Consider the following 25,646-nt stretch of genomic DNA (forward strand, 5'->3'; position numbering starts at 1 on the left):
TACAACAAAGTAAAATTTAATAAATTGCTATATTACATAATTGGAGCATACATTCATTTTCCAAGCGTACAAATGCTGTTAATGTGCCCCACTTAAAATTGTATTAACCTGTGATTCCTGTAGCAGCTTTAAAATCGACACAAATGAGCATTAACATGACGAACAATTATAGTATAACAGGGCAGACAATGGTGTGGAGGAACTGATATTAAAAAAGAAGCACTGCCACCATTTTAACATAACAAAATAAAATTGCTGGCTATAAAGTCTAATCAGGCAATCAATCCACCAAAGCTTCAGATAAAGAGCTGGCTGCAAGAATTATTCCTATGTGCATCAGGTCAGTGAGAAGTTTGCTCTGAGAAACAGTTTACATGAAGTGAGAAATCTTCATTGACCACTTGAACTGTTCATGGATCATTAGTGTCTTCAGTGACCCTAAAATTAAAGAAAGCATTTGGGTCTAGCTCGTCATGTGTTTAAACACTACCAAGCACACTGGACTGCATGAGAGGAAGGCAACCTGGGCTGAGAGCCTAAATGAAGATACATGTTGTTTACATCAAATCATCCAGTGTTGTCAGGCTGAGGCAAGTGCAGAGTTGGTGTAGGGCCTTGAAGAACTCGGTTCTGTTTCCAGTGTGGTCGGTTATGCCTCTACTCCCTCTAGCTCAGGAGGCATAGGGGATTTTGGGTGCTTGCTCTCAAAATGCTGCTTGAAGGTTTTTGGGTCAGGCATCTGGGACTGCAGGAGGGCATGACAAATCCAACATGCATTCTGTTATAACCACTTCTCAGTGATCAAAGAACTAAATACAAATGTAAAACTGCCAACAGCATTAAAGCAGTTAAAATGCTACATAAAAGTCTTTTCTCATCCCGGGTTTTGGCCTCGGGCTTGTCACAGCTTCATACTCACCCTGCACACAGAGCAGGTGAACACTAGCGCTGCCTTAGCTGCAGTCTTTTGATCATGACCCTTGGCCTTCTTCATCTCTGCCTGTTTCTTGGCATTTTTCTGCTGAGATTGAATCTTCTGATGTCCACGTGCCATGCTGGAAAAGACTATGGAAGAGGAAACAAGGGCAAATAGCTGAGTATTTACTGTTAACAGCAGTTGTGGACAGTCTTAACTTTTTATTATTGTTAATGCATACCTACCTTAAACATGTCGGCTGGTAAAAGCATATTAAAAGTTAATTTAGTTCCCAAACAGAAGAATTACACATCACCACGTTTGAGCTAATACTGAAGGTAAAGTAGAGGTGACATTTTGTCTTTAAGATACTAAGTTCAGTCCTTCTTATTTAAGCTATTACCTGAAATGAAGTCAGCTGGCAGGCTTATAAAACCTCACCTGGCATGAAGGTATGAGTAATCCAAATCATGAAAGACATCCAGAACAAGGGAAACAAGATAACACTAGAAACACTTACTGAATGAACATGGGCATTTTCCAAGAAGCAACTTAGTAGGTGTGGCTCGTGAGCTACAGATTTATTTGCAATTGATATATCAGAGAAACAAGTTCTCTCTTGCACTAACAAGCACTTAAATATGAATTTCAACTGAGAAACTAGTTTCACCAGTCCAGCACATCTTCTGTGGATGTAATAAAAATTCAAGAAGATGAAGATAACGATGTCTGCATCAGGGCAGGTTACAATGACATCCACTAAGAACACAGGCGTGTTGCTAGTGTGGCCACATTGACCCACAACAATGAGCTTTGGCCCCTGATTTTAACGTAGAGACCTCTGATTACAGAACTGGGACTCAAAGTTAGATAACAATGCAGTACCCACTGTAAAGTCTATATTACTTCAGTTTATATTGTGCATATGTAATGCATATTTCCTAACAAACGTGTTATTAATCTAGTTAACACGCACTATATTTGACTTGAGGCTTCCAAGACCCCTGCAGGTCTGAGGGCTTGAGGCAATTGCCCACTTTGCCCTCTTGGTAATCCAGCCTTGCTTACAGTACAAGGACTTCTATAAATAGGCAGCTGGTTGTAAGCTAAGTATTCAGTGTTACCTGGTGTGGGTTAGTTTAAGAAATACTTGTAAGCATTTGAAACCCTCAGTGGTAACTTTTATTACCAGCATGTGTAGTTAAAACCTAGTTTAGTTGGATCATGTGTGCTTTGAGCATAAAAAACAATAACAAAAATATAAAAGAACAATAAGGTCATTTCAGTATTACCTGCAGTATTTCCTAAGCTGTGGGAACAATGACAAAACAACAGGAGGATTAGCAAACCTCTCCTTACAGAAGCTGTTTTGTTCGCAGGTTTCATGGTTTATCCAGCTCTGTCTATTCGCTTCACGTTACATTACAAGTTCTCTCATGTGTGGTTCCCTGCAGCAAACCTTTACTTTGTCGAAGAACCCTCTATTTTGAGGTTTGTTTCATTTGATTTAAGTTTGATTCCCCCTACACTGATCCAGCTGTGGTTAGCCAGAGCTGAGCTGCAGGTATCAGTCAGCTGTAACGTGGTTTACCTTCATGCTAGCCCCAACTTGCTCTGACTGTCTCGCTAGCTAGCCGGCTAACTAAACTTGTGGGGAATATTTCCCTCAGCCTGTGGTGAAAATTAACTACGAACAGCATGGGCGATGTATTACAGGTTATATATGTTAACAGGACGGCCATGCTTACCTGTTAAGAGTACGTGTTGTTTGCTGGGCGCTCACACACACGAGTTTGACAGCTGCTCAGTTCACAGTCAAGTGGAGACTAACGCTGCGTTCACTGACACTCGGAAACCTCCCCTGTACTAGTAGTTCACTTTTAAGACTTAAAATAGAGACCTTTCATATTTTTATATCCGATATAACCATCTTAAGAGGCAAGACAATGTACACATTTATGGAGCAGTACACCTACGTTTGCTATGACAGAAATAGTGCCATTAATCGTTTGGAAAATAAGTTATATTATACTGTAACTCATCTAGGTTTTTATTGTCAGACACACTACAGCCAGTCAGATCTTCTATTTATGTAAAAGTTTCATGTCCTGCATTCAAAATGTAAAGTAAAAGTACAAAAGTATTGGCGTTAAATTATACTACATGCACCAAAGGTAAAAGTACTATTATTGTATTTTAACCATTATTAACAATGTAGGTCTGCAAAGTAGTAAAAGCTGTAAAGTGAATGCAATAGGGTAAAAAAATATAAATAAATAAAGTCAGCTGACCTCATTCTTTGGACACATAACATTGTTGAACCTAGACCTGACCAACTGCAGCAACCCCAGATCATAGCACTGCCCCCACAGGCTTGTACAGTAGACACTAGTCATGATGGGTGCATCACTTCACCTGCCTCTCTTCTTAGTACTGGAACAGGGTAAATCTGGACTCTTCAGACCACATGACCTTCCTCCATTGGACATTTTCTTAACCCAGTTTTAGTAGTTTCATCAATCTCCTTAGATGATTCTTTGCTTGATTCATGTCAATAATCTGACCCTTCTGAAACTGATTAACATCTTTTCCACGACCACAGGATGTGTCGTCACAAATGGTTGTTTAAGAAATGAGAAGCTTCTCACTGCATCAGTTAGAGTTAAATAACTTGTTGCCAGCTGAAAAAGTAGTAATCCGTACAGTAATTATCTATTGGAAGGCTGCTCAGTTTTTTTTTTTTTTTTGAAAGTGTATGTTTCCCTCTGCTGTGTAGTGTATGAAGTAACATAAACGGTAAGTAAAATGCCAAACGACTTATTTCACATTAATATTAGATAGTTGAAGCATTTCTTAATATTGGAATTAGTAAAGATGGAGATTTTTTAACTGCCATATAGTTGTAGTTTTGATGATCATATGCATGTGAATGTAACAATTATAATTTAAATTACTTTACATACTGCTGAGTAGTTTGCGAATTCCAAGTCTGAATTGATGATGACATTTGCAATATTGCCCCTAAGTGGCAGCATTTGGTTACTACACATCCACTGGACGTTAATGGGAATTGGGAGAACATTGGAGAACAGTGACTTCTCACCAGTCCTATCATTGACTTTACATTTTTTATTGTTTAAGAAAATTTAAACATAACACACATTCATACAAACACAAATTCTCTTCAATGGGAAGCACCTTGTAACTTTTTACAAACTGGGAATTATACCAAAAGTGGGCATTTTGCTATATTTATTTTTAGATATTTGTTGTTGTTGTTGTTGTTTTTTGTTTGTTTGCTTTCACCTAGACTTTTTCTAATTACAATATTCTTGTTTGTATTTGCAGTACCAAGTGTCCCTATCAGCTGTGAAATTTAGGTGATAAAATACTAATATAATATTCCCTTAATATAACACTAGGGGGCAAATACCGTGTGGAGGACTACTATGTGATCAAGTGTGTGGGAGATTAAACATCATGAGTTAAATTATAATGTGAGTGTTGTTGTCCCACGATTATCTACATTATTATATCATTACTGGTCCTGAACCGCGGACACAACCCTGCTCCCAGTAATAATATCTGTAAGAGCTGGAATATTTTCACTGCATCAGCAACACCTGTTAATTAATCACAGCTATAATGCAGCAAAATGACCCGTACAGACCATAATATGGTTCAGTGGACTGCACTGAATATTTATCTTGTTTATCTGCGACTGTGGTTTAGCTGACTGGTGGAAACAGTGGAGCTTTTCACCTCTGCGCAGTATTTGACTACATTCTGCTAATATGTAAATGAACTGCAACTCCAGTTATCACACGATGGAAACGCAGCCTCACAAACTTTCAAAATGAGTTCAACGTGTCAATCAGCCTGTAGAGTAAATAGTGACCTTTATTTGCTCACGCTATTTGTCTTTATCAGAAAAAATAAAACAGTAAAAGGAAACAGAAAACACTCATTAACGCTGGAAATCTTCCCAGCTGTTCGGTGTCATGACTTTCTTGGGAGAAATTTTATCATTGTGAGAAAAGTCTCCAGCCAGCCTTTGTGCCCCCTTCTCTACCTTCCTGCCTTTTTTTCCTCTCATCATAAGATAAAAAAAAGAGACAATCCTTTCAGCCTATTGTGTGAGGGGGAAATATCTCTCAAGAGAGAAGGATGTGATTATGTTTTTCAGAAGGGGGCAAAACGTAAAAGAAAGAAGATGAAAAAAAAAAGCCACACATTGCTCAAGTTCCCCGACCCTGGAGGTTGTTGTGCAGGGACTTGCTAGCTTACGTTTGGGGTGGGGTTGTCCAGCCTAAGGGCCTGTGTGAAAGCAAATCTTCCAGGTGTCAGCTATTCAATAGTAGAGGAGCATATTATCTGGCTGTCTATTGTGCTTATGAATACGAAGGGGTTTGCCACAGACAGCCTGAGATGTTTTTTTCCCATTTGGATCCTTTCCTCCCGCCACAAGGCTTTCAGGTCCACTTTCAGCTCAGTTGTTCACGAGGCTCCTTTTGTTCTTATTTATTTTGTAGCTGTAGCTTGTGTAGCTTTTGTTTCTCACTACCTGACTACACGCTGTGTATCTGAGGGTCACAGATTTAAAAAAAAAAAAAAAAAAAAAAGCATTTCGGGCCACCTCCCTTGGCTCCCAGAATTTGTCCGGCACCAAACAGAGCGACAGTCAGGGGTTAGTGTGACCTCCTTTCTCTGGAGGCTGTTGAGGGAAGAGGAAGTTGAATTTCATCTTCCCCATTAACCACTTCCTCTCCCAGCTGCCCCTCCTCGCGCTTTCCCCTCTTTCCTTTTCCGAACCAACAGGTTTTGCCACAGTCGACTGCGGCGGCTGCTTCACTGTGACATGCCACAATGTTGCCAGACCAGTCGGGCTGTATGGAGGCTTGACACAGTCACAACACATCCACATGCTTACGGGAACTTTCACCGCCGCCTTCAGAGACATTGTTTCACGTCACTTGATTGACATATGTAGCACACACACTCACACTGAATCTGGCAAAACAATAAAAATGAAACCAGCTACACGACACAGAGATCAGCTGCTGAGCACTTCTCTGAGGGAGAAAAAGTTCAAATCAACCTGAGCATGGCTTTTTTTTAATGCAATGCAAATGCATTTGTTCATCGGTTCATAAAAACTGACCCTGAGATGCCCCGTGAAATCACATCAAGAGGGCAAGCCATGCCTTCAGGGGGGAAAAAAGTTAATTTCTTACCTCGGCACACACACGCTTAGACACACAGAGTGGAAATGAAGGAGAGCTGGTTTAACAGAAGCTGATTGTGAAGGTGGTGACAGCGCTCACTAACCTCACCAGCAGCAGCAGCTCCATGATATTTGGGCCAATGGTGAACGAAGCTGGCAACACTGGAGCAAACCAGTGTTAACACAAATGTTTCAGATACTCAGCTCATTTAGGTTAAACAGTAATAAGTTTGTTTTTTATCCTTTAAGTTGCCACATTTGCCTCGACAGTAGATTTTATTTATACTGTAAGGAGTGAGGTCTGAATCAGCTCCTCAAAAATCAGTTTCTCGATGTCACTTTGTACGTTAGGCTACAAAATGTATAATGTTTTGAAGGATATTCTATAAAAGTTTTCATCTTACATGACGACAGCTTATAATAAGACGGTAAAACTATAAATAAAGACGAAAGAAAGCTGGAGGCAAACAGTGTAATACAGTGTGGTGTAGTGTAGTAGCAGTGTGGTTGAGGAATCAGCTGTTCTTCAGTTTTTTTATTTATAATTAACTCCAAGTAATTTTTGTAAAAAGTAAAAAAAAAAGTGTCAGTGTTTTTGTCAGATAAATATTTTTTTTGTTTGAGTCCAAACCCCTCAGCTGTAATGGATGATTGAACTCACCAGATCCAAACAGTCTTACTTGTCAGTCTGCCTAATTACCACTGTCTTACATCTCCTGCCATCTCTCACATTCCTCCCCGTGTCGCTCCCCTCTCCTTCCTCTTCTTTCCCCCCTTGAAGTTGTCCGTCTGGAGGACAACACATCTCCCCACACCTCTCAGTCCTCGTCTCAAATAGGAGTTTCAGCAGGTAGACTAATCCTCGCCAAGTCCAGACAAGCTGCTTCTCCCTGCTGAAAAACTCCTGGTATGTAGGATCCACCTTTCACCTCTCTCACAGAGTGGGACACAAACACAGAGGAAGGTATTCTGTGACTGTCAGCCCTTGACTTTCCAGTCTTGCCCGTACCTGCTTGTGGCAGCTTGTACGGTAGCGCTCGCACTGTTTCAGCTGTCAAACAGCCACATGGCAGACATTCCAGTGAGGAGAAGTCATGTAGGAAAAGTGCAGATAAAAGAAAAACTGATGCACAACCATTATTTTGATAAAGGCAAGAAAAACATATAGGAGAGTTTATGATTCACGAGAATATAACAATCTTCTTATGCACCCGCACTGAAAAAGTTGTTTACAGCCAAGTTGGGTCTTTTTCTATGATGCAATAAAAACTAAAATCTTTGATTTGTTGATTTACTTTAATCTTAATTTATCAAAAAACAAACAAAAAAAAACACTGAAAGATTATTGTGCTTTGTAAGTATAAGAAAATATAGAGTTTAATGCCTGCAACACATTTACTACGGTGTTACATCACCTTTCCTTTTAATTACATGTTTTAATCATTAAGGAATTAAGGATACTGTTGTTTCAGTTTTGCAAATTAAATATTTTGGCCACACTACAAGACTTCAGCTACAGTCTGTGATCACAGTGTGTCTGATTCTTCTCTTCATGATGCACTCTAGGTCTTTATTTTCAACAGTAGACAGATTCAACAGGAGACAGATCTGGACTGGCAGACCAGTCAAGTCCACACACACTGTGTCAGTGGCTTTTGAAGGTCCCAGGCTGCTAGACTGGAGGTTTTCTGAGGCCACAGAGACTCACCTGAGGCTTATACAATTGCAGTATTGCTTAGGCCCCCTGAAACCCAAGGTGCTGGTCTAATTTTTCCTCAGAATTAGAGGAGCCTCTAAAAGCCTGAGGCCATGAGGGTTCCTGAAAGTCTGAGGTTTTCTGAGGCTCCTGAGGATTCGTGTTGACTCTGGGGCATAAACCCTGAGGGCATCAGTAGACCAAGCCCAGGAGCCCCTGGTAGCCTGAGGCTCTTTGAGGCCTTCTTCTGCACCAGATCACGTCCTGAGGTTTTCTGCTGGTTTTGGAGTGGTGACTCTTACTCTAACTTACTCATGGCTCTGCTGATAGTGCAGGCGGTCATAAACACCAGAACTGGTGGTTCAACTCCTGGTTCCTCTGAGCTGCATGTCAAAGTGTCCCTGGACAAGACATTCTCCACAGGGAATTAATAAAGAATCAATTATCACTTACTATTAGAAATGAAGCTGCTAATTTTGAAATCATGCAGAATCGTGTTGAAGTCTTATGTTTGATATTTGTCCTTTTGTTTACTTTTGTTGAATGTGTTGCAGGTATAAATACATAATATATATTTACAAAATACAATCGAGCTGGTCAGTGAAAACACAGAATCTGATGATGAAGGGCTTTTTTTTGTACTTTTGTCAGAAAAATAAAGTTTTGACAAAAGAAACAAGTTTTTTAGAAATAAATCTACACTTTTTTTTGGAAATTGGTTTTTCTAGCTTTGCCTCTGTTTGTGTTGGATTTGTGTGTCCATGGGATTTTTCTGTCTCTTTGTGATCATTTTTTGAATCTCTGTGGTAGGACTGTCTCTTTATGGGAACAGGTGGGTTCAGTAATCTTTTCTATTGTAAATCATCCATTCATCTTTTTTCCCTTTTTTCACTCCAACTTCAAATTAAGGTTTTTATTTACTCTTCTTTTGATTCTCTCTTATCTGTGTCTCTCACTGTTTGCGTCTTGTCAGAAGAAAAGGACCCCACCCGTATTTATCCAGCGGTAAAGCAGGTCCATTTAAACACACACATAGCACAGAGAAAGCTCAGCAAAGGCCCAGGTGCTCTGTAAAACAAATTAGACAAGGGAGGATAGTAGTGATCATCCACATGACAAGCAAACACAGACTTGCCTCTCATACACACACACACACACACAAAACACCACTGACGGTTTAACTGAATCTGAAACGTAATTTTATGATTTCCATACAAGACTGCCTGAAGGCATTCATAAGCAAAAGGCCCACATTATATCATGCAAACATTTTCTTCAAACCAGTTTGGAAAGCGCAGCTCAGGGGTGGAAAGAAATACTGACATGTTGTACTAATCCACATTCATAACAACTTCTATCTATTGGTGAATCTAATTGGGATGAGAATAGTGAATAAGACAAATTAAAGCAAGAAAAAGGAAATAGACAAGGGGTGTTTAGGGTCAAATAGTCACAAATTGTTGTGCCCCACCTCAACACTACAGCAGTGCCCCATCACTGAATGCAACACACACACACACACACACACACACACATTGTTTGCTCTGGCAGGGTAATCCCAAACACTGGGATCTCCTCATACAGTGGCTTTATTAGGAGGACAATGGCGTTGTGTCAGCTAATGACAGGGCTCCTCCCTGCCTTCTGTCTGCTCTGAGATTACCTGAAACACACAGAAAAGTCATTATAAAAATTTAGAGGGGGGGGGGGGAACAGGTTCAGTGTAAGAAGAACTGTGTGTGTGTGTGTGTGTGTGTGTGTGTCAGCTGATGGTCAGTGAGACCATTTATGAGGCTGTGCAGTCATGTATGACGTCCCATTTCACCATTTAGCCAGTAGCGTTTAACTTTTACTGTATAAAGGTCGCATCTCCTAGAATAAATCAAGAATTTAAAAGAAAGTGTTAAACCTGAACAGCGTGTGTTTCCTCTGCTCTGTTCATTGTGATGCCATCGACGCCGTCTTTTCGTTCCCTTGCAGGCGAGGTGGGCCTCTACCTGCCCTGGATCGGCCAATCAGAGCCTAGCGGCGCTCTGCGGCGGCCAATCAGCGACAGGCTCGCCCTTCGCATTTCTTTTATAGTGAAAGAATTTCAGGCAAAGTTGACCCGCTGCCATTAAAGCAAGCCAAGGCAAATATCATAATGCACGGCAGCAGGATATGTTGACATTCGCTATAATTTACGCGCACAAGCAACAGGAGACGCGCAGAGCGATTGGCTGCCGGGAGACAAAAGCGGCTTTACCTGCCAGGTGGAGCGGAGAGAGAGAGAGAGAAAAGAAGCGGGGCGAGAAAAGTCGACTTACCTGTAGCCCAACTTCTGGCAACTCACTCTCTCTATTACCTGCTCCGACTTGAAAGTCCAGTTTCACAAGGAAGAATCGGAGAGGAAGCAAAATATGTCACAGGAGACAGACAAGTAAGTGATCGAGGCCGCGGAGAGGATCTTTGCTGATTTCAAGTTGAAGGGGGAAACTTTTTCCAAATGTTATGTTTTTTTTTTTTTTATCCAAAGAAAGTCTGTTTTTAGTTCAGACTTAGTTCGTGCTGCTGCCTGGGAGCGTTTTCACTTCCCCTGTGTCTTTATTTCTGGATCATTTGTGACTAATATTAAACTATTCGAGGCCTGGAGGGGAAAAAAACAAAGTTGACAAGCCGAACTTGGCGCCGTGGATTTCGTTTTGAGCTGTATTCGCCATTTTTGATTGATGGGAAAGTGTTCAAGGCCCTGGATGAGCGAATAATCTCACCTTAATGTCAATTAAAATAGTTTCTGTCATACTTTGCATTGCAGTTTTCATATTTGGGCTGCGGTGGACCTGCTTGTGAAAAGGTGGACAGTGTGAGCAGGTTGTCGGCCTAGTGTAGTTTTGTAACTTCATTAATAGACTATTAATAACAAATGCTGGCCCTTGGCCTAAAGTTAGCTCAAGGTAACTGTGAGTAAAGGATTGTGATCTTGAAAATATTGGAAACCTTTATTATATTATTATATTAATTATTATTATTGCTGTTATTATTATTATCATCAACAGAAATAGAAAGAGCATTGCTTGGATGACAGACATCTTCCATTATTAAACAGGATCTGATGAGTTTGACCAAATCTTATTCATATTTTCTAAATTTTAACTGTCAGGTTTTTGTTGATTTTAATATAGTAATATTAATAAATTACACTTTCATTTAATAATGATATAATGTTTCAATCACTTAGCCTTATTATTTTCAGTCACGGCATTATTTCGATTATGTGTATTATAATATTAAACAACAAAATGTCTGGACATATCGAAATGTGGTTGCTGTCAGTCATTCTGCAGAGTTGCTGTTTCATGCATCCCGCATCAGTGCTACAGTGGAAACAACAGGTGCTAGTGGTAATATTTAGTCAAATATTTAGAATAGACCTGTTCATAAACATAACCACCTGTGGTTTCTTTACCTGTGACATTTTTATACCTGTGAGTTCTCTACCTGCCACTGTGGAGAAATGTAAATGAATTTCTGCTAAATGCAAGATAAATATAAGAACAAATGAGAAATGAGAAAAAAAAAAAAATTCTCATGAGCCACATCCTCCAAAAAAGCATAGACAAGAATGTAAGATTGCAACTGTGATTATCGAGGACATAAAAGTGGGCTTCATCTGGGGTGCACGTCTTTTTCTGCAGGAAATCAGAGCTGCTGGCAGAAAGGAGTTTAAGTCAGTTTTCGGTTTCCTCTTTATATGAGGTGTCAATTTGATTTAAGCACTTTGTTGTAAAGACAAACACAAAATATTAAAAGTGACATCAAAATGGCAATCAAGAGTTTTCAGGTGTCGTTATACTTAATAATTCATTGTGCAGCATTTTCCAGACTGACTTACTGATGAATTCCTACTTATTTTATTAACAGGCACAAAATACTAATTGAACACTCAGAATGAAACCTTTTTTATATATATATGTTTCCTTTCCATCTGTCAGTAAGCGTCTGGTGGTGGTGGTCCCCAATGAGAACTCCTTCCCTGCAGTGCGGCGAGCCTACACCAGCGAGGACGAAGCATGGCGGTCGTACCTGGAGAACCCGCTGACAGCCGCCACCAAGGCCATGATGAGCATCAATGGGGATGAGGACAGTGCCAACGCCCTGGGGCTGCTCTATGACTACTACAAGGTCTTAGAAAACATTTGGTCACTTTAGGTTCTTCAAGAAACATTTAATAATTTATAACTTATTTGGTAATGTAACTGATGAAGATGACTTGTAATTTTCCGTTACTAACACATAGATTAATATGCTAATAGTTTTACATTTACAATTTGCTAGATATTTGTTTCAATGCTTTTCTAATGGCACTAGTTGCTGTACATCGTGCTTTGATTTTAAATAAACCAAAGACAAAATGTTAACTGAAAGTTGTGAGCCATAGTTCCTCATAAGTTTCGACTGATGACAACCAACATAACTCCTTTACTCTTTCTAGGTACCTAAAGAAAAGAGGCTCCTGCCTGTTCCTAAAGTAGTCGAAAACACAGAGGAGCAGGAGAAGAGGTCAGTCAGTCTCTCATTGTCTCGTTCTGGGGCGCACACGTACAGACGGAAAGAGAGAAAAACGCAAAACATGTACTCATGGGCAGACTTTTAAAATCTTAATGCTCTGGAACTAGTATTTGTACATGTTGCACATGTAGTTTATGGGATTACACATAAATAAGAAAAGCTTTCGTTTTGTATTTTTTTTTGTAATGATAAAGAACTATCCTGAAGATAGTAGTGATAAGAGCCAAGTACTTCAAGTATGCATGTAGGCAAACATCACAGATGAGTGAGTTTTGTTGTACTTGAATCAATGATACTGGATGAAGCGTAGACCAGTTAAAACTTCACTGGTAAAATGATGTCATAAAAAGCCTCAGATGATGGATTAGAGACCCTTTATCTACAAAGAAGGTAAATAATCTGCAATTAGTGAAACACTGAGAAACCCAGCACTCATTTTTTGGAAAAGTAAGGAGAGAGCAGTACATTCCTTAATCTGTAGCTGACAGTTTCCATTTACCGTCAGCAAAAGTGTAAAGTACGTTTAGAAACAACATTTTTATAAGGACAAGGCTCATGTTTTTGGACATTTTACTTTCTGTCAACAAATCACATGAAAACAACAAAACTGATAATGTCTCTGTATGATGCATTTTGGGGGGACCATTTTTTTTAGCTGTAGGTTAATATACATTGGATGTATACAATAGATGTCACTTGCATAGAGTGTAGTTACATCAGAGGTTGTTTATTGAAGTATGTCATATGCAAACAACAGTACACCCATTCAGTCAAAATGAAATAATGAACAAAGCTGAATTACATCACCAGATCCTATTTAATCTGTCTGTTTGTCCAGGCCGACGTTACCTAGCAACCTCAGCAACCAAAACGAGGTGGAGACAGTGGATAACCACGTTCAGGTGCTCAAATCCGTCCCCGTCAACCTGTCACTAAACACTGAGCACCAGGACAGCAAACGCGAGCAGTCCAGCAGCTCGACAGGGGCGGGGGCAGTGGACGGAGGCTCTCCAGGTGTGGCCATGGTGAAGGCCGAGGTCTACTCACCCGTTTTCATGGCGGGGACAGGCCTTCACTACAGGGTGGAAGGTGAAGAGTCAGCGAGAGTGATCTTCGAGCAGAGTCCGTATGAGGTCACCACCGTCAGTCATAGCTCGTATGTGAAAGAGGACCAGCAGAGTCCACCGGACAGCCCATACGAGGAGGAGAGAGACGGGGTGAGAAAGGACACCAGAATCTGGTCCTGAAGTGGCCACATACTGTCTAATTAAAGGAATCATCCACTCTAAAGCAGTGATTAACTAGAGAAAATCAAAAACACTATTTTTTTAATATTATCTTTTTTCTTGTCAACTATTTGTCAGATTCAGGGCTACAAAAAATATTAAAATTAAGCAATTACAGAAGGAAAATGCCTTAACTAGTGACAACACATAGACATACAGTGTTAAAATTGTTAAAAACAATGCAAATACAAACATTATTTTGTTTTAAATGGACACCAGCCTGGTGCTTTTTGCATTTCTGTGTCCAATGTCTAGGTTTGAAGATAAATAGTTGAACTTTAATTCGTTTTTTGTGAGACTAACTTCATCCACGTCAGAATTCAGTGCTGCCACAAAATATTTTAATTTGACAAATGAGCTCAGCTTTCTCTTTTTTTTTGACTGGAACAACTTTTTAACCATTATTACTATTATTAATATTTTAAAAAATTATAATCCTTTATTTCAACAGGTAGTCTCATTGAGATGATGAATGTTATTTTATTACTATTATCTTCTCCGTCTGCACGTACAAATCACAGCTCAATGAATTAACAGGCAAACTGTGGGCTGTTGAAAGACACTCTGGGAAATGTAGTCAGGCACAAGAAATAGAAGAAAAGAAGACGGATTATGGGAATGCCAAAAAAGGAAATTACAGGACTGAACTGAATGTGTGCTGAACAAGACGGACTGACACATGATCTGTAACAGTATATTCTGGGTGGAGTTGTTGTTTAATGGTATGTAAAGACAGACTGATGTTTTAAGTATGATTCACTGAGTCCAAAGGTTGATTGCTTGGACGTGTAAACAAGTAGATGTCGAGTTATTCTCCAGCCCTGAGATCTCCCATGTTCTGATCTGTATTTATGAGAACGCTGTTAGTAAGTTAGTTAGTTTTTGTCATGCACAGCATTGTTTAACCAGTTCCTCTCCAGCTAAATTAACCTCAGATTATTTCCTCTTCCTGTTCCTTTTGGATTCTCAACAGAGGTACCACACACCTTCCTCTCTGGCCACTGATGACTTCTTATTTCATGGGGAAGGAGTGTAAGTCCCTCAGAGTACTTGTTATTACACCACAATTATCCACGTGTTGTTCACTGGAAATATTCGGATATGTACCATTGTGAAATCAAAACATCGTAAACGATCCAAGAAGGAATGAAAAGGCTTTATTGTTGTACCTCCATCCTACCATGTTATTTCTAATCACATATCATCGTCTATGTGTGTGTGTGTGTGTGTGTGTGTGTACACAGTGACAGCTTCCAGTACACGCTGGACGCCACTCGTTCGCTCCGTCATAAGCAGGGCGAGGGTCCAATGACCTACTTGAACAAAGGCCAGTTTTATGCTGTTACGCTCAACGAGCTAAGTGCCAACAAACGCCTCCGTCACCCCATCAGCAAAGTCCGGGTGAGTGAATCATTTCAGTCCCATTTATATTTTTCATTTGACAATAGTTTAAATTAATATTTTCTAAATTAACCCATAACTAAATGAGTATTTGTGTGAAAGAGATCACTCATTGTGAGTTGCCCTCAGCTCTATAGAGCAATTTAGCATCTTTACGACCACAGGTTAACTCTCAAGGATCTTATTAGCGTAGTTTTACAGTGTAGCTGGCGACTTTGTTGTATGAGAAACTTTAGATAAACTCACTGTAAGCACCCTACCCACCACTAAACTGCAGACATGCAAACAGGTGAAAAGTGCAATATTACCCTCTGAATTGTGGAGTTGTCGAGTAAAAGGAAGAATAAAACTAAATGGAAATACTCTATACATCTACTTGCCTACTGGAGCAATTAGCTAAAGAACCAAAAATTCCCTCAGGAGGTAGTGGAGATGGAAACATAAGTAAAAGAGGAGAGAAAAGTGGATTTTAGATCCAAACACAACCATATTACCTTTATATCAAAATCATTTGTGTTTTGTTCAAGCTGTCCCAAGAGAAATCAGATGGATTGGTTGGACCTGAAACTGACGTATCTAATTATACAAATCAACATGTCTGGAGGTAAATGTTGGATGGTTATTGAGTGTGTTCTGGTCTTGTTGGTATTCACAGAGTGTGATCATGGTGGTGTTCAGTGAAGATAAGAACCGGGACGAGCAGCTCAAATATTGGAAGTACTGGCACTCTCGGCAGCACACAGCCAAACAGAGAGTCCTGGACATCGGTAAGACTTTAATTGCCCAACTCCAAAAAGTCAGCACTTACATATTAACAACAGCAAATACTTGTTGCATTGATGACACAGTGATAGATTTATGATTTTCCAAATGCTGGAATGCTCTCAACTAATAAACAAGGCATGACCAAACTGAGAACAAACAAGCCCCCATCCAACTGTCTGCCTGAGGCTGTTCAGCTGCCCACCATCATTTACCATTTATCAGACAGGGGGCTGAACTGTTGTACACACACACACACAAACACAAACACACACAGAAATCTCGTAATGTCAAGGTGTTGCTGGGACACACAACATAATCCTCTAAGCTCCTTGACATTGTCTAGTAGATTGAGCAAAGCACTGATTTGTAAAAAAAAAAGAAAATGGAAATCCTAAACAGCATGACAAACCTTCTCTCTCGCAGCATTTCCCACGAGTGTGCTGATCTGAAGCCTCATAATTGTATCTTAACACGTTTGACCTTTGCCTGCTGATGTTTTTTTTCCGTTGATGGATTTGAATTCGAACCGATCTTTTCCTACGGCTTGTTGAATGAGCTTGTGTGAGAAGCTCGTAGGCGGTTTGGGTTTGACAAGCTTGGGCCTGCTAACACAGGCAGAGATTCAGAGGTATGTGGGAGACTTAGGGTGGATGAGAGACACCCACACTCACACTCAGCTTGTTGGGACAGGGAGAGGAATGCTAGCCACACTGTTACCTTGGCATTGTTTTGGTCTGTTGAAAGCAATTCTTGCCCAATTTAGATCTCCAGCTTAATTCCTATATTTACAACAAACAAGACAAATCAGCCTACGATTCAAGCACATGTTGACATCTGCTACAACAGTTGTTACCAAACTGGATGTCACAAGAAGATTCTGAGATACACAATTATGTTATTGACGACTTTTCTCTAATGTTTATTTTTAAATTGTAACGTAATTATTGGGAAATATAATGTAATGTCTTTCTCAGTAGTTCCCAAACTTTTTGATTTGTGCTACCTTAAAGGAAGAGTTGTCATTTCTGCAGTTATTGATGTATTTTACTAAAGTTAGATGAGAAGATTTACACCAGTCTCATGTCGCAACCCTAAATATAATCTGTGATCTTGAAACAGTCAGCTTAGCATAAGGACTGGAAGTCACTGAACAGTCAGCCCTATTCTAAAGCTCACTAATTAAACATAATAGTGTGGCACACTGACAGTGACAGCTGTTTTTTTATATATATTTAAAAAAGGAATATAACATGCTACTTGTTGGTCTTATCGGATGCTGGTAGGCAGATTGTTATTGTGATACAAACTGAGCCAAGCTAGCTGTTTCCCTCTGCTTCCAGTCTTTAAACTATAAGCTGAGCTAAACGTGTCCTGGCTGTAGCTTTATTTTTAGAGTACAGGCGTGAGAGTGATATCATTCCTCACATCTAACTTTATGCAAAATAGGGATTTTTGCATATTACTAAATAAATGTAAAACTTTGAAACACATCACAATACCTGAAAACCATAGGGCTGAAAAATTACAAATTTTAAAATTAATATTGCAATTTAATAGAATCTGCAGTTTCAACAAATGCTGCAGATTCAAACTGTTATAAATGAAACAAACAAACAAGCTGCCGAGGACAGGTATTCGTATCATTGCGTATGTCACTAGGAAACCGAGGTGCTGAGTTTATAGGGAGTGCCATTCTTCTACTTTCCCATATCAGACAGCCTTAATGCAAAACTAACTAGCTTAAGTTTTTCCTGATAAATGCATTTCGAGTTACTCTTGAATCAAAGCGTTTAGTTTCAAATAACACATCAGTATTGTGAATTTGTGATTAATATGAAACATCTCTTGATAACTGTTCCGACCGTTGTTGTTCAAATAAAGAGGAAGTGAATTATCTTTCTCTGCATGATTCCTTTTGACATCCTGTTTGGCATTTGACAGTGTAATGAGTCTGTGTTTGTACGTGTGTTTTTGTGAGTCTGACCACTAGACAGACAGTTTGCATCTATAACTTGACTCAGAGGGTTGAAAAACGTTTCGTGCACGCGTACACGCAGATAGCGATCTGTTTGTAGATATGCATACGTGCTTCTTGCATGTACAAACATAATCTGAGCTAAAGTGCAAGTGAGATTGCTGAGAAACTGCTTGAAATAGTTTAGGTGAAAAAAATTACAACTTCTTTAAAGTCAATATGGCAGAAAATAAAAGAAACCAGCAAAAAAAAAAATCACATTTTAGAATCTAGAACAATCTAAAGCTGATTTATTAGATTACTGCAATTGTTATCATTACTTAACTCACTGATTGCTTGAGCTCTAATTAATGTATGTGCACAGAACAGTGATGGAGGTTGCTCATCTAGACAGATCTCAGCTCACCCCCCACCCTGCCAGGTAGTCCTGTAGCAGGATGCAGCCTGTAACCTGAAGCTGCACAGAGAGCTGATTTGAATAGCGTTGGAGGGTTTGTTTTGTGTGTGTGTGTGTGTGTGTGTGTGTGTGTGTGTAGGGGGGGGGGTTGGTTTTGAATGGGGTTATTTAAAGGGGGATATTAGCAGATAAGCATGTTGCTGCCCGTCCTGGTGCTTTGTGCACCTGCTAAAGAACCCGGGAAGTGCTGCTGCAGTGGCAGTTTGGATGATGAAGGAGGTCAGAGGTCGTGGTGGAAGGGTCGTGGGGTGGGGGCTTGTACTCAGAAGCGGGGGCAGCACAATCAGTGCTCAGCTGTTTCTACGTATGTCTTCAGTCTGTATGTCAACCTATCAGTATCTTAAACATTTTATTGCCCTCAGTTAAGGGATACACTGCAGCTGATTTATTTATGATGTCAACCCATCGTGGAGACATGATGCATGTGTGGCTTCATTCTCCAAAACACACTAAGTGGTTTCCTAAAAAAGCTGTGCTCTGTCGTTTTGAGCAGATGTTGCTAAACTATGAATAAAAAGCACTGTGGACAATTGTCAGCTTTGGATTAATATACATTTAGAGCTCAAGTGATTATGGAATAAAACATAAACTGTCATCAGATTTTTTTATTTTTACTTTTAAATCAGCTTAAAAATCTCCAGACAGAATTTTGGACGACAGTCCTGATTTCCACAAGACTATCAAACAGTTATAAAACATCACATGAATCAATGATTACATGGAAATTGTGTGATTTCTGCAGAGAAGTGTGACATCTCTGCAGGCAAAGTATGTTCTTTGGGTCATTCAAATTCTCTCTGACCACTGCATTTCTTTTCATACACAAAAATACACAACTCACCATTAGGCTTTTCCACAGCATACCAGGGCACTTGACTTCTTGACGTCTCATTTTTAAAGGACCTGCAGTTTGGAATCACTCAGGTCAACAATAGTCATCCGATACACTCATTTGACTGGGTTTTAATGCGGTTGTCTGAGCCAAATGGACTCCCAGTGTTTCCTCCTGCTGCCTTTGAAGCTTTAGGGTTTGTTTGGTCAAGGAGATAAGGTTTTATCTTTTAAAACCGAAGCGTGCCATTTGATTGCTTATCTTAGCAAACAATAGCTACCTGCTTTATTTATTGCCCAGTTTAAAAAAGGGAGGGAATGTGGTTGTATATTTTTCACAATCGGACAATTTCATAAAAAACAAAAAAAGAGATTAAAGAAAAATAAAGATTTTGTAGCCAAAGTTGTGATTGCAGAAATAAAACCGTGTACCTGTTTGTCCACACAGCTGATTACAAGGAGAGCTTCAACACAATCAGCAACATCGAAGAAATCGCCTACAATGCCATCTCCTTCACTTGGGATGTGAATGAAGAGGCCAAGGTACAAAGCAAATTTACAGTCAATTGTGTGTGTGTGTGTGTGTGTGTGTGTGTGTGTGTGTGTGTGTGTGTGGTTGAGTGTTTTTTTCCTTCTTCTGTTTTTTTGGGGGGGGGTTAAATGCCATTGTAATTTTCCCAGAAACTGCCCGACAGTGTTTACTCTTGCTGGAGACACGTTGTACATAATAAAAAAAGCTGTGGGACAGGTTTTTGTGCTGATTCAGGTGTTGGCAAACAAACTCGCTGTGATGCAAACACTTAACGTGACTTAACGTAACGAAACTGTGAATTCGATTCTCAAAATGTTGTGGTAATAGAGGAATGAGAATATAAAAGCACTTCCCAGGCTCCTGTCATAAAATGGATGGGCAGTGCTGTGTACTTTGGCTTTGTCTGTCTTCTTTGGCTTTGTGAAGCCCACTCGTTTGTGACCACTCCTTAAATGTAGCTCTGTTACTGTTTGAACTGCAGAGAGGCCCCCAAGGGCCAACACAAACCAATCCCCATCCCAGCCCTCTGTTGTTTGTTTTGCCCTCATTTCTGTGTGAATGCGAGTGATTGTGTGTGTGTGTGTGTGTGTGTGTGTGTGTGTGTGTGTGTGTGTGTGTGTGTGTGTGTGTGTGTGTTAATGTGGCTCTGTCATTGTAATAGCAGCCCGGGGACAAAGACGTTGCTGGAGGAAATCCAAGCACGCTTCTTTCGGCCAATATTCACTCTATGTCTCTCTACCACTCTCTTTCTCTTGATCTGTGTGACCATGCTCGTGGCTTTACCTGTTGCCATGCATAAAGAGGCGTAATTCCCAGGTAGTTTATTGTAGATGCTGCTCAGGATTTGTTTTTCTTAATTGTAGTTTCCTTATTGGAAAGAGTGTCAACATAAATAGGATATCCAAAAGAGATTTAAGTTTGTTCAAGTTTGAACCAATTTTTATGCCTCAGGGAAAGTTGGAAAAATAAAACAAAGATCTCTAAAAGTGATCCGTATCTGTAAAGTAAATACGAGTATCCTGTTTTCAGGTATGATCATAAACAGAAAAGAACCAGTGTCTTAGTATTACCTGTACAGGACTGTGTATTAGAGAGGAGGTATCTTTGAGGAGGATACAGTATTGAGATGATAACTCCTTTCACAACCTAGACTCAATAAGTACAAAAGACGATGGAAAAAAGAAGGTGCAATACATTCTGGTTAATTAAGCTTTTGGTCCAGAAGATACTTAATTAAAACCAATCACCAGATTAAACAAATTGCGAAAAACCAAGCATAAATCCAGACAGAAATTCAGCAGACTGTAAATAATAATGCTTCTATAACTAAACTGACATCCAGTGATTGGATAATAAATACTGATAGACAGATAGTGTAAATGTTGCAAGAAAAAGTATGTGAACCCTGTAGGATTACATGGAGTTTTGCATGAATTGGTCATAAAATGTGCTCTGATGTTCATCTAAGTCACAACAATAGAAAAACACAGTCCTCTTAAAATAATAGTACACAAACATTATATGTTTTCATGTTTTTATTGAACATAACATGTTCAATAAAGAGCACATTTTATGACCAATTCATGCAAAACTCCATGTAATCCCAAAGGGTTCACATACTTTTTCTTGCAACTGCATGAAGACCACATATGTATGTAGTTCTTTTTTGTTTTTAAGGGTCACAAACCAAAAACCATTGGGAGCCACTGACCTAAAACACAATGATTTACTTTGTCATTGAATAATAATGCGTCTGACTAATAAATTCAGTGAGGTTTTCCTCATTGCTTTTGTGGCTAATAGAGGTTTTGTGTTTAAGTTAATGACTAACCTTGGTGTTTAGTTTTAAAGAGAAAACCCAGATGCTGATGTTACGCTACAAGAAATCCAAATGTTAGCAGAGGGAGTCAATCACGTCGCCACACATGCAGCGGCCGCCACTTTATCAAAGGATCGGTTCACACGAATCACAAGAAATATTCTCCTTTATCCCCGAAGCTATGTAACCATGCAGTTACATGTAGTTTTGATTTCTATCTAAAAATGCAACGGAGGTGAAAGGAATTTTGTTTGTGCTGTCCAAAGCTTTGGAAAGAGATTTGTATAGTGGAGTATACCCGCAACAGTATACACATTAATTATTACTTAGACTAAATCACAGTCCTCAAGTTGCACTTGTTTTGAGCTGTTGAGGAGATTTTAACGGTTTCACTCATCAGCTATAGATTGAAAACATCCCACTAATTGAAATTATATATTTTATCCATGCATCAAATCTGAACACAGACAACACGGTTTAAATTGAATGGTTCAAACTGCTCTCTCCTCCCTGTATGTTGTTGGCAGATCTTCATCACAGTCAACTGTCTGAGTACAGACTTCTCCTCTCAGAAGGGCGTGAAGGGTCTTCCTCTGATGATCCAGATCGACACATACAGCTACAACAACCGCAGCAACAAGCCGCTACACAGGGCCTACTCACAGATCAAGGTGTTCTGTGACAAGGTGAGAAATACCTTCCACTGCATCAGTTGTAAAGCTCAGATCTGAAAACATGCTTCAGTAATTAATGTCCATTAAACATGATTATTTCCCATTTGTTATTAGGGCTGCAGATAATTATTACTATTGTTGTTGATTATTATTATTTAAGGTGCATCTTCGCACAAAGTGAATTACCTGTTCTACCACATCTGATTTCTATAGCAAAAATGTTAAAGTAGCTCTTACATGAAGCGCTGTCAGATGCATCTGTTCAGATTAAACCTCCAGTTCAATAAAGCCTGGCATTAAACTATTATCACATATTTATAGATTTTATAGATTTATACAGTTTGCGTCTTTCATGAGACACGTGTTGAGCTTTTGATGCGGCTGCACGTGTTGACATTACAGTGAGGGAGTTAAATAATGACAGTCCTCCCTCTAGTGGTCTCACCTGAACAGTGAGTCACCTAAACACACACAGCAAACACCGAACACTGTAAATCTATGTGTTTGTCGTTCTTATTCAGTGTTATTTTGTGTGTTACAGTGTGTTTAAATGAGAATTCATGCATTCAATATGTTTTTGTCTCTCCTCAGGGAGCAGAGAGGAAAATAAGGGACGAGGAGAGAAAACTCTTCCGTAAGAAATCAAAAGGTTTGAGCTTCAGGCATCAACATTACACGTGACCAAATTACATATGTGGGGGCTGTGAAGCTAATAAAAAAATTCTTAACGCACACATTTTGTTAAGTTATATTCTAAATCTTCTTTTTTATACATGTTCAGGGAAGGACGGGAGCGTAGGTGTGATAACTGTCCCCAAAAAGTCTGACACCACCTATTTCAAGACCATGAATGACTTGGAGTCCCAGCCTGTCCTGTTCATCCCCGACGTTCACTTTGGCAACCTGCAGAGAGCTGGACAGGTAGATCACCTCCACATATCTACTTTTATAGCAAGAAAAGAGAGTGGGAAAACCAGCTGGAGAGGTGAAAGTGGAGCCACAAATCTCTTTTAAAGTGAAGACACCATTATTTGCTTTCCTCTTGACATGACTAAGGACTATGCTTCTCTGTTCTGTTCCTTCCAGGTGTTCACCTTTAACACAGAGGAGATCGAGAGAGAAGGGTGAGTGTGCATCATCGGGAAATTATCGTTTCCATTTACATCAGGTCATACAAATACTGTATAAGGGATGCAAATCAACACAGGAACAGATACCAGCCTCGGAGAGGGGAAGTGCATGTCGTCACAAATGCAAACCCAGTGTTTTTTGGTGCGTTTTCAGGAGCGTGTTGGTGAAAAGGATGTTCAGGGCATCTGATGAAGATCTGTGTCCTTCGCCTCACAAACAGATCAAAGAAGACACTCACAAGAGAGGTACAAGATGACAGCTTCCATCCTCTACATGTCATTATTTTCTCTTTTATCTCCTTCAGTGAGCCTCAAGAAATGAACCAGTACAGAGAGAACTGTACTCAGCCTTGAGAAATACGTAATTAAATCTAATTAGAAATGAAGCAAACAAAACATCAGCCCATTAGACTCAGCAATTTTCCATCAAGTATGGCATCAATACAAAAAGGCACAATTTAAGATTGATTGCAAGGATCAATCAGTAACTATTTAGGAAATGTATCTAATAAAAATAGTAAATGCATTCTGCTTACCGCTTCTAAGATGTGAAGATTTTTTTGATATTTTTCATATCAACTAATATTTAATTTGCTGATTAAACAAACTCCCCACATGGTTCACATAGTAGTTGTTAGTTGAATCAGAGCCCTCCTCGACAGATGGCAGTGAACTGAAGATGATTTATATGATTAAATTGTTAATTCTTTAGTCTCTAAAATGAAATGAAATGAAAATTGTGAGACACAGCCGTTTAAAATTGTGCAGAACCCAAGGTTAACTATTGTCTCATAGATTATTACATTCAGTCAACAGTAAAACAACCAAATATATTTAATTCATAGCAAATAATGATATTAGAGAGAGAAGTTTGGCATTTTAGCTTGAAAATGAGAACAAATGAGATTTTAAAAACTTATTTTCTATAGTGGGGTATATAAATAAATGTATGTTGCCTTGTGTAAAACCAAATATTACACTTATTCCAGATGGAGGTATGAATATACTGTAAATAATAAATAATACTGTATCTCACAGTAAAAGCTGTTTTATATTTGCTCTCCCCTCCTCTCTCTGTAGTGTTGTTGTACGTAAGAAAGGAGACTGACGAGGTGTTTGACGCCCTGATGCTGAAGTCTCCCACGCTCAGAGGCCTGATGGAGGCCGTGAGTGAAGTTTTACCTTCTACATGTGAAAGCGATATGAAGTTTGCACGGTTTGTTTGCAGAGGAGCACATGTCAATAAAACACCCTCATTTGTCATTCGTAGATATCAGAGAAGTATGGCGTGCCCACGGAGAGGATAGCCAAAGTGTACAAGAAAAGTAAAAAAGGGTGAGCGGGAAAACTCATCAAATTATTTTGGCCTATTTTAAATTGTGACTTGTGCATATGAAATTAAATCAAAGTTGTTTTGTGTGTGCGTCAGGATCCTGGTGAACATGGACAATAACATCGTCGAGCATTACTCCAATGAAGACACCTTCATCCTCAACATTGAGAGCTACGCAGAGGCCTACAAGATCACGCTGACAGAGATCTGACAGCTCGTCAGCCGACGTGAACGACGAAAGAGATGCTGTGACTGCTGGTTGGCAACTGGAAATCTACGAGGCTGCTATTAAATTAGCTGAAAAGCTGATTGACACTGGAGGCAGTGGCGGTATTTGCTCGGAGTTCAACATCGCCACACCTTATCCCTCTCCGACACTGTTACACTATGAAGCAAGTCGTATTTTTTCTCTGCAGGAAGAGGACGATGATATAAGTAAATAGAAATGAACTGGTTATATTTACTTACTCGCACTGTTGTGAGGTGGCATGATGGAGTACCGATCCACGTCCTCCACATTTGCAGAATATGTTTATTGTGTAAAAGAATTTTCACTTTTTATTCTCATTCTGTACAGTCTTGTTTTTATGTTTGTTTGTTTGTTTGTTTGTTGACATCAGAGGTAGTCTTGTGAAATGCTTGATGTGCTGTATGTAGCCACACCTTGAATACGTCGGTCTTACTTAGCAGCTTCTTTGCATGCCTTTTTTTTTATATTGTTAGTTATTATTTATTCTTCTATTGACAATGGCTTGTATATGTTTATTATCTTATCCAAGAATTTCAAATACTACACATTTCAGTGACTTAGTAGTCATCGTCTCTAAGAGTACTCAAGACATTTTTTAATCTTTCTATTGTAATATTTACATTTCAATGAATAGCCAAAGTGTTTATTTGTATCGTCTTTAAACATTAACTAAAGAAAAAAAAAAAAACTTCAGGAGGTTGACAAATGGCACTTGGCTGTTGCGTGTGTTGTTAAATGAATAAAGACGGAAACATAGAGATGTCATTTTTGTTAAAACAACACTACGACTGCACTGTGGCACAGGTTTC

The 25,646-nt window shown here is 39.4% G+C and overlaps 2 protein-coding genes across 6 annotated transcripts; one reads left to right on the top strand and one right to left on the bottom strand.

Moving 5' to 3' along the window:
- On the bottom strand, positions 1-3,200 carry znf706 (zinc finger protein 706). Its single transcript, XM_026349564.1, has 3 exons — positions 2,665-3,200; positions 920-1,065; positions 1-745 (listed from the first exon to the last, which is right to left on the bottom strand). The coding sequence occupies exons 2-3, from the start codon at positions 1,052-1,054 to the stop codon at positions 650-652; spliced, it is 231 nt and encodes a 76-aa protein (XP_026205349.1). The 5' UTR covers positions 1,055-1,065; positions 2,665-3,200; the 3' UTR covers positions 1-649.
- Positions 3,201-10,118: 6,918 nt separating this feature from the next.
- On the top strand, positions 10,119-25,595 carry grhl2b (grainyhead-like transcription factor 2b). 5 transcript variants are annotated; one of them, XM_026346708.1, is made up of 16 exons: positions 10,119-10,255; positions 11,808-11,997; positions 12,308-12,375; positions 13,223-13,601; positions 14,644-14,702; positions 14,915-15,071; positions 15,727-15,838; positions 19,548-19,642; positions 21,978-22,136; positions 22,716-22,773; positions 22,906-23,045; positions 23,211-23,248; positions 23,409-23,500; positions 24,335-24,420; positions 24,525-24,589; positions 24,684-25,595. In XM_026346708.1, exons 1-16 carry the CDS (start codon positions 10,236-10,238, stop codon positions 24,796-24,798), a joined length of 1,833 nt encoding a protein of 610 aa, XP_026202493.1. In that variant the 5' UTR covers positions 10,119-10,235; the 3' UTR covers positions 24,799-25,595. The 5 variants fall into 5 exon arrangements, with proteins under 5 accessions (XP_026202493.1, XP_026202494.1, XP_026202495.1 ...); XM_026346709.1 differs by lacking the exon at positions 10,119-10,255 and adding an exon at positions 10,262-11,216; XM_026346710.1 differs by lacking the exon at positions 10,119-10,255 and adding an exon at positions 10,262-10,686.
- Positions 25,596-25,646: the final 51 nt, after the last annotated feature.

The sequence above is a fragment of the Anabas testudineus genome, chromosome 11 (assembly GCF_900324465.2).
Source record: "Anabas testudineus chromosome 11, fAnaTes1.2, whole genome shotgun sequence".
NCBI classification, from domain to species: Eukaryota; Metazoa; Chordata; class Actinopteri; order Anabantiformes; family Anabantidae; genus Anabas; species Anabas testudineus.

Coding starts and splice junctions, on each gene's coding strand:
- znf706 (XM_026349564.1), bottom strand. CDS start 1,054: ATGGCACGTGGACATCAGAAGATTCAATCTCAGCAGAAAAATGCCAAG. Junction 746..919: donor TCACCTGCTCTGTGTGCAGG/GTGAGTATGAAG, acceptor GCCCTCCTGCAG/TCCCAGATGCCTGACCCAAA.
- grhl2b (XM_026346707.1), top strand. CDS start 11,764: ATGAAACCTTTTTTATATATATATGTTTCCTTTCCATCTGTCAGTAAG. Junction 12,376..13,222: donor ACAGAGGAGCAGGAGAAGAG/GTCAGTCAGTCT, acceptor CTGTTTGTCCAG/GCCGACGTTACCTAGCAACC. Junction 22,137..22,715: donor TCAAGGTGTTCTGTGACAAG/GTGAGAAATACC, acceptor GTCTCTCCTCAG/GGAGCAGAGAGGAAAATAAG.